General features: G+C 40.4%; 1 protein-coding gene across 2 annotated transcripts in view; it reads left to right on the forward strand.

Moving 5' to 3' along the window:
- chchd6b (coiled-coil-helix-coiled-coil-helix domain containing 6b) overlaps nucleotides 1-12,913 on the forward strand; it is a 53,770-nt gene extending 40,857 nt beyond the window's left edge. For both annotated transcript variants that reach the window (XM_034134876.1, XM_034134877.1), the window contains one exon: nucleotides 12,607-12,913. In XM_034134876.1, the coding sequence (XP_033990767.1) occupies nucleotides 12,607-12,630 (24 nt within the window). In that variant the 3' untranslated portion in view covers nucleotides 12,631-12,913. The remainder of the gene's footprint in view (nucleotides 1-12,606) is intronic.
- The last annotated feature ends 1,659 nt before the right edge of the window (nucleotides 12,914-14,572 follow it).

Here is a 14,572-nt window from a genome sequence, read left to right on the forward strand (position 1 = left end):
ATAGGAAGCTAAATCCATGAGACATGCCTATTGAGCAGATTTCGCCAGGCGTGCTCTGTGTTTTGGAACTTTCTGATAGGACGATTACACCGTTATTAGTGTATTAAAATCAGTTTTGGCATTCAGCTCTTAGAAATGCATTCTGTTTTCTGCTGATACTTTCACAAATACTGTGCAGACCCTGCGCTTATCTACAAAGTGCTTATTTTACCCAATTTCTCCATCAAAAAACAATAATGAATGGGGCAATTTGCACATTATTATCGTGACAACATGCACTGATACGGCTCCAAAGTAGATAAAAGGCACAACACAACAATTGGTGAATTTGGCAGTTTAAACGGTCGATAAAAGCCAAGCAAAGGCACAAATTAAAAGCAATCAGTCTTTTTAAACTACTTCCAAAGATCCATTTGCCAGTGGGATGGTGCTCTTTGGAGGAAAAAACGGTGTTAATGTGAGTTTGGTGGGTTTTGTTTGTGACCATGTGTTGTATGAATTCAGATTGTGAGTGTCAGAGTAAAGGCAAGCTGTTTTTCTCTTTTTGAATACAGATTCAATCAGGCTTATCCTTGACAGAGTGTGTGTGAATGAGAAAGAAAGAGAGGGGGAACACAGAAGAGACAAAAAGAGAACGAGTGAAAGGGAAAATGCATTTAAAAATAATAATGCTTCAGTCTGATTCAACAAGTAAAAGTAAAAGTGTTGTGGGCTTAACGTTTGTAGAAGAAGGTTGATTTGACTTTATAATTGAGGTCTAGTCCTTTTCAAACTGTTGTTTAGAGGTCAAACATTACTGTGTGTGTTGTATTGGAGGCCAAACTGTCAAATGACTATGAACCGAAGTGTATTCATCTTTAAAACCCCAGAGTTTGTCCGCTTGAAAGACATAACTAAGATTTTACACATTTTTGAAATTCCAGACAGCTTCTTTCGTACCATCTCGATCCCAAACATTTTATCGCTGACATCTTCTCTGTCTAACCTTTCTTTATTGGGATAATCTAGCAGAGATTACATCTGGCTCTCCTGCAGTACTCTTTTGAAGATGGTTGGATTTTCAGACTGACCTTTAAGACTTCTAAAGAGTGCTCTATCCCAGGTTCAAACTCAAAAGGGCATATAAATGTTCCTAGATTTAAGATGTAAGTATAAAAGACCTCCCATTTAAGTGCCTGATTAAGCAGTCCACATCCTATATACATCCTTTTTTGTGTCCTTTACAGTTTTATTTCTCTCTTTATCCACCCATCTTTAGTTTTATCTGCTCATCCTTGGCTCTTTGGTGCAGCTGTCGTTGTTGATCCATCTTTTCTCCGCCACTCCCCCATCCTCCATTTGTCCCTCTTTATATATAAAAGCCTCTTTTACCGCCCTTCACAGCACACTTTGTCACATTAGCTAGTGCATTAGCTCTGAGCTGCGCTGCTAGCTGTGGAGCTTTGTTATGTCTTTCAGACCCACTGCTGTCTTTGTTGAAAATTACTATCACAATTACTCTTTAAGGAGGCTGAGTCAGTAAAACACATTTATAAAGGCAACAAAGTGCTAGTTTGTCCATATAATAATAATAATCAAAATGATAATAATTCATGTTATTATATAGCGCTTTTCCTGGTGCTCAAAGCACTTTACAAGCAAGTCAAGAAAAATAACAACAAAAGTAAAAAGTGCTAAGCTAGGTGGAATAGGGGTGAGGGGTTAGTGAATAAAAAGTTATATAGTGAACTTAAAGTGGACCTATCATGCTATATTTGAATAATATAGTGTAGGACCATACCTATATAAGGCATATTTATACTTTTTTTTTCTTCCAAAATACCAAACAGATCATGCATTTTAGCCATGCCTCATTTTGCTCAATTTGACATTTTTTAGCTCTGTTTTTGCAAGGGCAGATTCTGTGAGAACAGCACCATCTACAGGCCTGGCATATGTACTACAGCGTCTCCAGCGCTTTCGAACGGCAATGGCCGTGGCTGTCTCCTCCTGATTGGTGGAGTTGGCCCAATAGCCGTAGCGCCACTGTCCTGACGTCAGGACAGTGTTCAAATCTGGATCAGTTTTTATCAGATCCGTTGCAGCCCCTTTTTTTTAGAGATTTGGGTATGGAGGAAAATAGAGAGGGTTGTGTTTTCTGACACTTGGTGAGTTCCCTGGAACACCGGGGACACATATTCATGTATAAAAGACGTACAAAAGTGCATTTTGCATGATAGGTCCCCTTTAAACAATACAAATGTGTAATAATAAATGTGTCTTATGCAGCATACCGTTTCTATAACTGGTATATCATTAACTGAAACATTTTAATAAAATATATATATATATATAGTATTGGACCGATGTGAGTGCTTTTGTATTTTATATTAATATTGTTATGAAAACGTAGTATTTTATTAATTGAAAACTCAAATTTCCGTGGCCCAAATAAATGCAGCATTGTATTTCTACACAAGTAGGACACACATCTTTGTATCTGATTTTAGTCCACCTTTTATTTTATAAGAATAATTGCATGTAAACACCATCAGTTTTCAGATTGAAAACTCTTGGACCCCTGGGTTAAAATATGAATACTCAAGTAGCCCCTTTGAATGATAGCTAACTAACTGAAAATGAGTCAAATAGAGAGTAAAGACGAGTAAAGATTCCACAAGAGGCTCTTTATCAGTCAGACCTAATGAAAATAAAATGAGTGGGCAGTCCCAAGACCCCTCTGGACACACAGGCAGCGGTCCAGTCTGCCTGTCTATGGATCTATGATAGCACAGAAGAGTTTTACTGGGGAAAGTTTGAGTATGGCTGCAGGTTGTTCAGGGTCAACAGGGAGCAACGTGCACTGCAGATTAAGTCATGAGAGAGCGCACCTGATCATATTACAGTATGAAATATGAAATTCAATAGACCTTGGAGGAAACATACTGTTAAAGGTGATACTGTTAGTAATGGAATGTATACCTTTCCTGTGCTTTCCTTCAAAAAGTGGAACAGATGTTTTTTTTCTGTAAAGTAGGATATTGCATTTACACGACATCATGTAACATTATGAACAACTCAATAGCAAAATGTTGTTTTGTTGGATTGCGAGATTTTACAAAAACGAACCTGATTGTTTGATTTAGAAGACGAAGGATTTAACAATCAAGTGTCTCAAGGTAATGTAAGATTGCTGAAATACATTGCGTTATCACTGGGTTTTTGTCATTTTGTAATCTTCAAGAGACCATTTATCTGCTGCGCTGAAGGACAATAATAATAATCCAGCAATATTTGTGAGCAAACAAGCAAAACCCTGACTGTTCATCGGCAGACAAAAGTGACTGAGTTAGAAAAGATATACAGTGTAATTGGATGCAGTCATTTTCCAGCTTTGTGTGCCAATAACATGACCGCCCATAGACAGCAGAGCTTTAGCCCGCTGAAAACCCCCGACAGCTTAAAAGCTCTGTTCTTTTGTTATCTGTATTTGCTTTTAACAATTTTCTAAAGCGAAGGCATTCTTCCCTGTGATTAAAGGGAGAATGCTGTATTTTTCTCACAGCAATTCATCTTTGTCTGAAGTTGATACCTTACGGTGTTTCTTGAATAGAGTTATCTTTCTCCCTTTTGTCTTTTGCTGCACATTGTCTGCCTATTTTCCTCCTCGTCTTCTGGTTACTTTTGTATCATGTAAGCAGAGTTTTGATAAATGAATCACTGCAGCATTAGATAGGATCACTTCTGCCCAGCTACTTCTTTCTTTCATGACTTTCCAAGAGTTTATTCATATAAGCTCGACTATATATATCTGTTCGTCTTTGTCAGCCTGTCTGTTTGTCAATCAATCTGCCAATGAAACCTGCTTATCTGTCTTCTCTGCCAATGTCTTGATCTGAACATCACTAGAGTATCTATCTCACTTTTTCTGTCTCCCGCTTGAAGTCCACCCAACTCCCTATCTACAGTGGCGCAGCCTTCCTTATATGTCACTCAATTTTTATTTTATGTTTTAAGATTCATGCATGCACACACACACACACACACACACACACACACACACACACACACACACACACACACACACACACACACACACACACACACACACACACACACACACACACACACTTTTCCCACATTCTGCCCTTTGCCATTCATTAAATACAGTTGCTTCAGGATATGGCCTTGCACCTCTTCTCTGCATTTACCCCCGTCCCTCTGCTGTCTGGTTTGTCCATTGTCATGCATATGTCACCGTGTGTGTGTGTGTGTGTGTGTGTGTGTGTGTGTGTGTGTGTGTGTGTGTGTGTGTGTGTGTGTGTGTGTGTGTGTGTGTGTGTGTGTGTGTGTGTGTGTGTGTGTGTGTGTGTGTGTGTGTGTGTGTGTGTGTGTGTGTGTGTGTGTGTGTGTGTGTGTGTGTGTGTGTGTGTGTGTGTGTGTGTGTGTGTGTGTGTGTGTGTGTGTCAGTTCCAGGGTAAATGTCAGCTCACTAAGGCCCTGCGTTACCTTCCAGCATTTTGGGTTTTGTATCTTCTTGGTGTGACGTTATCTTATTTTTTGTCACTATATAGTCATTGTTATTGTACGTTTTTATATTCAGTGTGTGTGTTAAGTGTAAGCTCATGAGACAGTCCACACTTTACCTCTTGCCGTCTAGTCTTTTATCAACCTCTTTCTTAGCCAAACTAAACAAAGCCGTCCTCAAAGTCACATTCAAGAACAAACGTCTCTCAAACCACCACTTACTGTAAGTGTCACCCCCTCCTCCTCCACTATACTCCAAGGCTTTAGTGCCAACCATTTCCCGAATAGTAGTGCTGTGCCATGTAATACCATTAGCAGGGGCCAACTGCAACACTTGCCACCATATCCCACATACTTAGCCCACTTGAACATATCGGCCTACTGAACGCAGTATTCGTCCTGATGTGTAAGTGTGTGCCCCTCTAGCTCTGCGTTGATTTCGAGAACGATAGCATTGTTGAAACAAAATAGTTTGTTGAACAGGTTCCACTGTACTTGGGTATATGGTGCAAGGTATTCAGAAATCAGTATGTTCTCAATTATAGATGCATAACAGTTTGAAAATGGACTCTAGGTTTCGACCTGTAAAACATATACCTGGAGGATGTTAAGGGCCCTGGTGGGCGGCTGATTATATGAAAAATGGAATGGTAAAACATAGAAACACTATTTAATGTATTGCAGTCTGATGCATTAGGGCTGTAACGGTACATAACCGTTACAGCTTAGTTCAGTGCCCGGTTAAGGAGTTTTGTACAGCAAGAGGAAATAAAAAACGTATACGGATGCTTTTATTTTTAACAGACCCTTGTTCAAGTGTCAACAACAGATAAAATCCTCTTGGTGCGGATTGAGGGGGGATTTTGTCCACTGTCAACTTTGTTTTACTATTCTCCTTATATAATTAAGTAGATTAAACAACTGAAAAAATGACTTTTACAGGCTCACTTCGGGCTCTGGGAACTTAGCATTTTCCTCTTATATTTCCACCACAAAAGGATTAATACAAAAAAGTAATAAGGGGCTTAATTCATCAATTGTAAAAATATGTTTCAATAAAGGTTTTGGTTACGTATGCAGTTATGATGGTGAACATTAATGCATTTGAGACAGAGATTGCATTATGCATCAGTGGTGGTCCTCTCTTTGAACATTGTCCAGAGTGTGTATATGGTCACATCTTCTTACCTTGAGGACAAACAAAAGACTTACATTTTTTTTTATATAAGTTGTACATCGATATTTGTGTGTGTGTGTTAAAAATAGCCAGGTTTGGAGTGTGTGGGTTGACAGATGGATCCTTCCGCGTTTAAGTGCTCTTCTCTTAATGTCACCTCCATCAGTTGTGTAATGTGTGTGCGTTCGTGTGTTGCATTTCTATGTATGTGTGTCAGGATCTGTGCATCTTCCGTATCTCTGAAGAGCTATTCCCCCTTCTTCAAAAACATTTCAGTTGACATTTTCCCACCTGCCATCTTCAACCACACACTAATTCACCAACTATTTTGCAGGGAGATGTTCTTTTCTAAATGTAATGTTTAGACGTCTATTCCCCATGAAAAATAGAGCCTTTTTAAAAGTAAACTCTTTCACTTTGCTATTTCCCCATCTGCCTGCCACACGAACACTAGCAACACAATATCAAGACTCCAAGTATTCATTCTGACCTGTTCAGTTTGTGTCCAGCTGAAGACATTGATTGATAGGAAGTGGAATTCTGCTATTCCTACCTCAAAGAGGGGAGACAAAAAGAGGGATGAGATTTTGCAGCAGGGATGAAAGAGCAATAGAAGAGGCCTGTCAACCGGGGGAATGGATGGAGACTGATGAAAGAGAGGAAGAGTAGGGGGAGATAGAGTCTTAAGAGGGCCTGTCAGTGAAGAAGGGTTAATAGAAAAACTGTAAGAGAGAGATACAGTAGGAGTGAGTGGATGATGGAAGCAGTGTAGAGAGGATGTACGCTGAGTACAGGAGAGGGTTTCTCAGCGGGAGGTTTGAGGTGAAAGTATGGTAGGAAGAAGAAGGCGGAGAGGACGATCTGTCACTCACTTATGTGGAAGAGAATAAAGAGACTATATATATATATATATATATATATATATATATATAAACTTGTATGGCTATGAGTTGCAGGCGGTGAACCCAAGTGTGAGACTTGACCTGTCTGCGAACACTAGTCTGATAACAGCCTGTCTGTTCAGCAACACACACATGCAGCCACAGCAACCACAGCACACACACACACACCCACACACACACCCCCACACACACACACACACACACACACACACACACACACACACACACACACACACACACACACACACATGCATATCTTTTTTCTTTGCTGTTTTTAATCTATACATGACTATTATTATTTAGATGACTTGCCACATTTCATACTGTATGCGAGTATTATATATTATATATCCACACATGTTGCTTTCACACACACTCACACATCACACTTTTCTGTCTCTTCATGTCTTTCCGTCCTTCCATCGCAACTCTCCTTCACATCCATCATCTCCAAGGCGACCACCCCATGAAAGCACAGGCCACATAAAGATTAGCTGTTCTCTCTCACTCATCCCCCCATCCTCCAACAGTCTCTCTCTCTCTCTCTCTCTCTCTCTCTCTCTCTCTCTCTCTCTCTCTCTCTCTCTCTCTCTCTCTCTCTGTCTCTCTCTCTCATTCTCTCAAATCTTCCATGCTGCTACACTCCACTGACCACCATCTTTGTTGCATGTGATTGATTTGTAAATTGTGACAAAGGGACTCACTAGGTGAAGACTCTGTTGTAAATCTGCAAATGGATTCATCATTATCATCTTCATTATTATATTGCTAGATGTGTTAGATGCTTAATCTCACTGACACTGGTTCATTTGGTCGTCAGGTTATGTGTGAAGGTATGTGAAGAGAACCATATTGTTTAGAAGAATAATATTGCTCTCCCAGAGGGAGATAATCTAATGTCTGTGTGCAGTAGTGCAAAATAATAATCAATGAAATAAGATGAATGAAATCGACAAGCACTATAACCATGGCAATGACATTACGTTGATGGAAGAGATGACTGGAAACAAAATCTCAATCTTTTAAAGATCAATCAGAACAGGAAATAATAAAATAGATTGCTAAGGAAATGCATAACTTGTCATCCATCATACAGTACATACAAAAAGTGGCGTCCATCCATCTTAAAGATTTTCAGATACGTTACTGCATAAGTGACAACATTGGCCAGCTGGTCACACTGGTTGATCACCAAAGTCATCAGGATTCATTGCCTTTGTCACCGTGAAGATCACAATTTCATGGCAATCAATCCAATAGTTGTTGAAGTAGTAAAGATTTTTCAGTCTGGTGCAAAGTAGTGGACTGACGGACCATCACCGAGGCCTAATAGATTATAGATTTTGCTAAAATGTGGTTGACAAATAGTGCACTGTACAGTCAAATACATTTTCTTACACTTGCTTAAACTCTGCTCACCATTTAAAACCTCCTTATGTCCATTTTAGCTATCAGATTATTTTTAAATGAAATGAATGACTTTACCTTATGCATTAAAGCAATGCCTGTATCTTCAGTGGTTTGATGGCTGATGATCCACGGACGGACTAAGCACTGTTAGAAAAATATCTCTCGCCACCGGCTTGAGCTTCAATATCAGGATACATGTATTTATTATCCTTGCAATAATGGAGGTAGTCATCACAAACAGAGCATTTGGTACAACTAGTTCCTGAACAGTGTCCTTCAGATACTTCTATACAAGAGAGGGTGTTACGCAGTCACAAGATGCATGAATACCGGTTCAAAGCCGTATACAATGATAAGCCGAGGCCCACGTCAGAAATGATCATGCTTGTCATATGCCTATCTCCATAGAGACTGAATCATCATGTTACTCGTTGTCACATAGCTATCATATGCCTAAAACAGTCCTGATGCTCTTCCAGATAATCATACATCGATCGTCATGTACGCAGTTACAGTTGGGCCTTTGTTATCATGTGCTACTCTGATATTGGAAGAGTACATTGAGTATTTTCCCAACAAGCACCTAAATGCTTCTATACAGCAAATAACTGACGCACTGAACCTTTATCTGACCGAATAATTGAGTAGTAAGAATGACCAGCTGAGCAACATACAGACTGAGTAAATCTTTAGTGAACCAACTAGCCGACTTACTGATTAAATGGCGTCCTCCACTGATTGACTGTTTGTCTGTCCTACTGACCGTGTAATCAGTGAATGTGTGTTTATAAAGCAGACATAGCCCCGGCCACTCTTTGAGTTGCTGATTGACATCCCTGCCTGGCAACTGTCTCCGTTCCTCCAGAGAGAGGCAGAGAACTCAGCGCTGTTAGCACTGAGCGGAGGAGACACTTATTGATTTTCTACTTGTCTATTATTTTTGTTTTTCGCAGAGAAAATGCAAGTGAGCGAAGCGAGTGTGTTTGTGTGTGTATGCGAGTGAGTGTCTTCTTACATTTGATGCATATGTGTTTACATTCGGGTTTGCTGTCTGTATCTCGTGCATTTCCTTATGACTGGGGGAGTGCGAACATATCGAGCATGTGTGAAGACTGTTGCTTCTTCGCTACTCCTCACACTGCTCACTAATTGGATGGAAACTGGCAGGTGGACCAGAACATGTGTTGGTGTGTCTATATGCTGTTTCACTGTTTTCTCTGTGTGTTGAATCTAACCTCAGCAGACACTTCTCCATCTCAGCAAGGGTCAGTGAGAAATAATGAAGTGAAATAGAGTGTAAGAGTTGGTTCCATCAAGTGAAGAAGTTTAGAAAGCATCAGATGTAGAAACTACAAATCACATTGTGGTTATTTTGGACTTTACCATAACAATGCTGCCATATCATGTCTAGGTGTTATAGTGTGGTGCTATAAACTCTAAGATTAACACAACAATGCAAGCAATGTTCTAGGGTTCATTTTTTAGCACCTGATGTTTGATTTTGTTTTAAGGATTTTGGACTAGATGTATACATAATTGTTTTAAATGTATTTCAAATATTTTTTTAATCAAGTTTGTATCTATCTTTTGTGGTGCAGTTTTTGATTGTTGCATGTCCTTTAGCGTTAAGAGGCTTCAGGTGTCAGTGTCTTCTTGTACCGTGGTTTCATGGGTTGTTCTAGTCTTAGCTTAGTGAAAAAGACACACCATAGTTTCCATGTATCTCTACTATGAAGTAATACAAATGATCTATGTGTCATATCCTATCTCTGCAGTTTGAGCAGAACCACCTTCTCTCATCATCAGCGAGTCATGCCCGGTTCACTCACTTGTTCACTTAAGACAGAAACTGAATGCAAGATGCTTCTTATTAATGGTAGTACAGGTCAAGCAGCTGATTAAACAGCTGTCTAAGGACAGAGGGTGTCGTTTTTTCTCATACTGATATTCTGAACAAACTGTGCTGTTGTATTAGCTGTAAAATGTCTTTACTGTAGGGTATTTTTATTAATTGTACAGCACTTTGGCTCGACCAAAAATCGTTTATAAATGTGCTATATAAATAAAACTTGATTTGATTTGATTTGATTTGATAAACTTCTAAACAAGAAGTATTATTGGAGGGTCTGTCCACACTAGCATCCATTTGATTTACTGCAAATGGGGTGTACCTGATATTAGAAGTACACAGAAGCTCTTAGTGTAACGCAATACAATTAAACAGCACCACAAACAGCATCCCCAGAATGACCATAAAGTCGAATCAGCACCTCCTTAAAAGCAGTTTCAACAAAAGCGAACATAACCTTCACGAAGGAAGGATTTATTGTCTGTTAGATAAGACTGCATTAGCTGTAGCTTGGTGTACCTAATAAACAGGGAACTGAGTGTACGTCTTCAATTCACTGCAGACCTTGAGCTTGAATATGTGGCTGCCCTCTCTGCCCAAGGTGTCATGCATAAAAAGCTTTTCCTGTCTTTAAATTATCCAAGTGTGGATGGCAGCAGTCCAAACTTGGACCTAGGGCAACCAAATTGAACTGCGTGTTCTGTGGGAGGTGCCGGGGGTCAGTTTTCAAATTCAAGAACTACTTCATACACTATGCATGAGGCGTAATGCCCCATCACACTGCTGTATATGAGTACGGCAATACTTACACACACCGCCGCCACACACACTCACAAGTGAATGCATCTGCACACATGTAAATGCGAGTATAAACTCACTGCACACACACACAGAGCCACTTTCACATCTTTTCATGCACATATGCAGACACACACTGTCCCCCTTTATATCTCGGGACGTGAGTGGAACAGTAAAGCTAAATCCCCTTGTCACATTTGCCGCTCATCTCCAATTCAATGGCACAGGCTGCGATGCCCTCGGATGCACTTGGCAAGTGAAGGGCTAACCTGCCCGCCAGCGTATCAGCCTGCCAGCCGAGCACCGAGGTAGTTAGCATGCCAACTAGCCCACCCTGCAGCCACAAGCTAATGCTCCACTACCCCTGGGTCACTCTGTGTATCTCTCTATGACTGTGTGTTTGTATTTGTTTTCATGGAAGACGTGTTGAGTCGTACCCTAGTAGACTGGCTTTGTAAAACAGCTATCGGTGTTTTTAATACTACATCAACACACAGACGCTTCTAAATGAATACACAACATCCAACATCACTTCCAATCACTGTGTTGTACAATGTTTGGCCCTTTGGAAATACTTACCTCAGTTTGAGGTTATTATTCATTTGTTGCAGAGACAATCAATTTGTCATTTTACATTGTTTCATAAAGATTTCTACCATGTAACTTGCAAACAACCTTCAGTAACAATGAATACATTCATTTAAGGGCTAGAGGGATAAGGAGTTGATGGATTATTATTGATGTTACCAATTGTATTGATTTAGGGCTGGTGGTAGAAATACTTGAGGCTAGATTGAAATCTCAGTAACATCCCAAACAAACATTAGAACCAGTGCTAAGCATGGGTGCTATGACAACAGTACAGAGTACCAATAAGCAAGCAAAGAGCAGTAATATGCTCTTGGAATTTAAGATGGAATAGAAAAATACATCAAAAGCAGTTATATAAATGAACTGAAATGACTTTTAGACGCACTGCAGCTTCCACAGAGGAAGTGCCGAAGTGCCTTTCTAAAGGTTTGGGTGTTGTATGCTAGGCAATTTCTGTGGCTTACTGTGCTAATAAACCACTTCACACCTCCCCAGCAGCTTCTGTGATTCACTGTGTGTGTGTGTGTGTGTGTGTGTGTGTGTGTGTGTGTGTGTGTGTGTGTGTGTGTGTGTGTGTGTGTGTGTGTGTGTGTGTGTGTGTCCTGTGTTGTCACCTGCAGTCAAACACCAGTTTTATTAGCTACGCACCGACCACTGCCATGGTAGTGCAGCGATAAGGCTCTGTGTGCATCAGTAGGCATACAGTATGTATTTTTCCATGTCTTACACTCAAGGATGTTGAGTTTTGCTCGTCTACATCAAAATAAAGCCAACAAAAGTAAGCCATGTCTCAAAGGATCATCTCTCACAATCAGAAAAAGAGCCCTAAGTCTGAACTAATGGCTTCAGGTTATTTTATACTTTTCTTAGAAATTAAGCAGTTGTTTCTCCCTCTTTCCCTTTTTTTCTCTTGTTTAAAACTTGGCATGTCAGTTACATAATTATAATTGAATAGTCAGTAATATCAAACAGATAACTAATAATGCAGATAGGAGAGACTGCATTGAAAGTGTAACCTCTAACTTTACAACGAAGAGGATTTAGCTAGATAAATAATTCGATATGCATACAGTATATCTCTACTGACAATATAAGACATGTTCTAAAAGTGAAAGGAAATTCTCTTTAGGCAAAAAGTTAGGTTTCAGAAGAATATGAAAAAACCGCTCAGCTTCCCCTTGTAATATTTAGATATTTAATGGTTTCCTGTCATTTTTGGATATGTGCTCTTTGAAAGCCTTGTTTTTGTGTGAATCATTTGATTTCCCATGATGCATCCTGACTTTTTGTGGGTTTTCCTCCTGGGTACATTTTTAATGTAATTGTTTCTCTTTTCTTCCCTCCACCCCTGCCTACCTCCCTCCTTATTTCAGAGCTCACTGACCAATCACGGCTGAGAAACCCAAAGAAAGCAGGAGATGAAGAAGTAGAAGAAGAAGGAGAGAGCATATCAAGTCTGTCCATTTCTCTCCTTCCTCTGTCCAGCCATCCATTTATTTATCCACCATCATTGAATAACCTCCGCCTCTTTCCCACTCACTGTCCTTCTTGGTTTTTGAGTGTATTATCTTGACATGTCACTCCAGAGTGTATGATGTGCTGATTTATTGTCATGTTGCACCGGCACGTGCCTGCTGTCGCTGAAATAAATCCAAGTGATCCGGTGGTGATGAGACTGCACAATGTGTGTCTTCCTTTCATGTGTGTGTGCGCGTGTGGTGCGGATGGCTGTCTCTTGTCACGGCATGCTAATAATGCTTCCACCACTGAAAATGGGGTCGTGTGCACCCTTCTGACAGCGCTGTGCAGGCCCAGGGGCTTGATTGTGTGCCGTGCTCATGGTTTTCATTAAGTGAGAGAAGGGAAAGGAGAGTGAAGGGAATTAGGGATAAATTAAGTGGAGGACGGATGAACAGTGAAGTGTGTATGTTCTATATATATATGTGTGTGTGCTGTGTTATTTTCACCGCAGTGAACCCCGGAATGTACGCGTCGTCACATAAAAGTGCTTGCCTGAATGCATGCACATGAGCAACCCACTGGACAGGCCACATATTGTCCCTGCTAGCTGTGTTTCCATGGTGACAAGCAAGGGTTGGAGCTAGCAGCAAGGTGTGGAGGAACCTTCTAGATAACCCTGAAGGTCAGCTCTACTCTGTACTCACACACTTAACCTGTGTGTGTGTGTGTGTGTGTGTGTGTGTGTGTGTGTGTGTGTGTGTGTGTGTGTGTGTGTGTGTGTGTGTGTGTGTGTGTGTGTGTGTGTGTGTGTGTGTGTGTGTGTGTGTGTGTGTGTGTGTGTGTGTGTGTGAGACTCAGTTAAGATGCATTTTCACTTATATATGGACATGGTTGGCCACCCACCCACCCTCGGAGTGATAGAGGTTTGTGATTGGACACACACACAAACATATTGCACACATAAACACAGACACACAGCAGATACAAATAATATGAACAGACTTATAATATGCCCCTACTAGTTGTTCCTGGGTCTAAATACATGTTCACAGAAGTGTTAGCCAATGTGAAAGTAGCAGAGTGTTAATGATGGCTGTTAGAAGAGATCTATTGATCACAGTTTGACTCTCACTTGCCACCACGGCATCGATCCCCACATAGCATTCATAGCGCCAAAGACAAATCCATAAAATATAGTGCTCTATTACACAAAACTGGTAAAGTGAAATACTGAGACCAATGAAATGGACTGGAGTGTGTGTCTGTGTGTGAGCTAGAGAACAGCTCCAAGCACAAACTCCACTTCCTCTCCAGGGATTAGGCAGCTCTAACCCAGCAGACATGATGCACATATCACCTATATTAAAAGCAGCAGCATATTAGAGGTTTCAGCCGGCGACTCTCATATCGCTGCGCTCTCCCTGACATTTCTTTACAAATACCAGCATCTATTCACTCTGTTATTGCCTTTTCCCATTCAGCAATTCTCTGATTAAACAAGCTCCTGAAAAGCCCCGGCACCGCTATCTGCCATTTGGCTTTTATTAGAAACCCACCCCTTTTAATTAAATTGGCTAAATTACAGAAATATCAGGGATATTTCACCAATATATGGGATAAGAGAGCACAATGGGTGAAAAAAAGGGACGACTGGGCTTTATGAGATGTTTTGAATGGGTTTTGGTGCTGAAATGAGATAAACACAATCTTGATGGCGGGGTTATGTTTGTTTTTTGAGGAAGCCGAGGTTTGTTGGATCTGAACGAGTCCCATCACTGAATGTGCGCTGCAGCAGAAAATCTCAGCGCCTGTAATTTCATTTCTCAAAAACTGGATTTCTTTTCACATATTCTCTTTATATTATCAACCCTGCACCTT

The sequence above is a fragment of the Trematomus bernacchii genome, unplaced genomic scaffold (assembly GCF_902827165.1).
Source record: "Trematomus bernacchii unplaced genomic scaffold, fTreBer1.1, whole genome shotgun sequence".
Classification (NCBI taxonomy): Eukaryota; Metazoa; Chordata; class Actinopteri; order Perciformes; family Nototheniidae; genus Trematomus; species Trematomus bernacchii.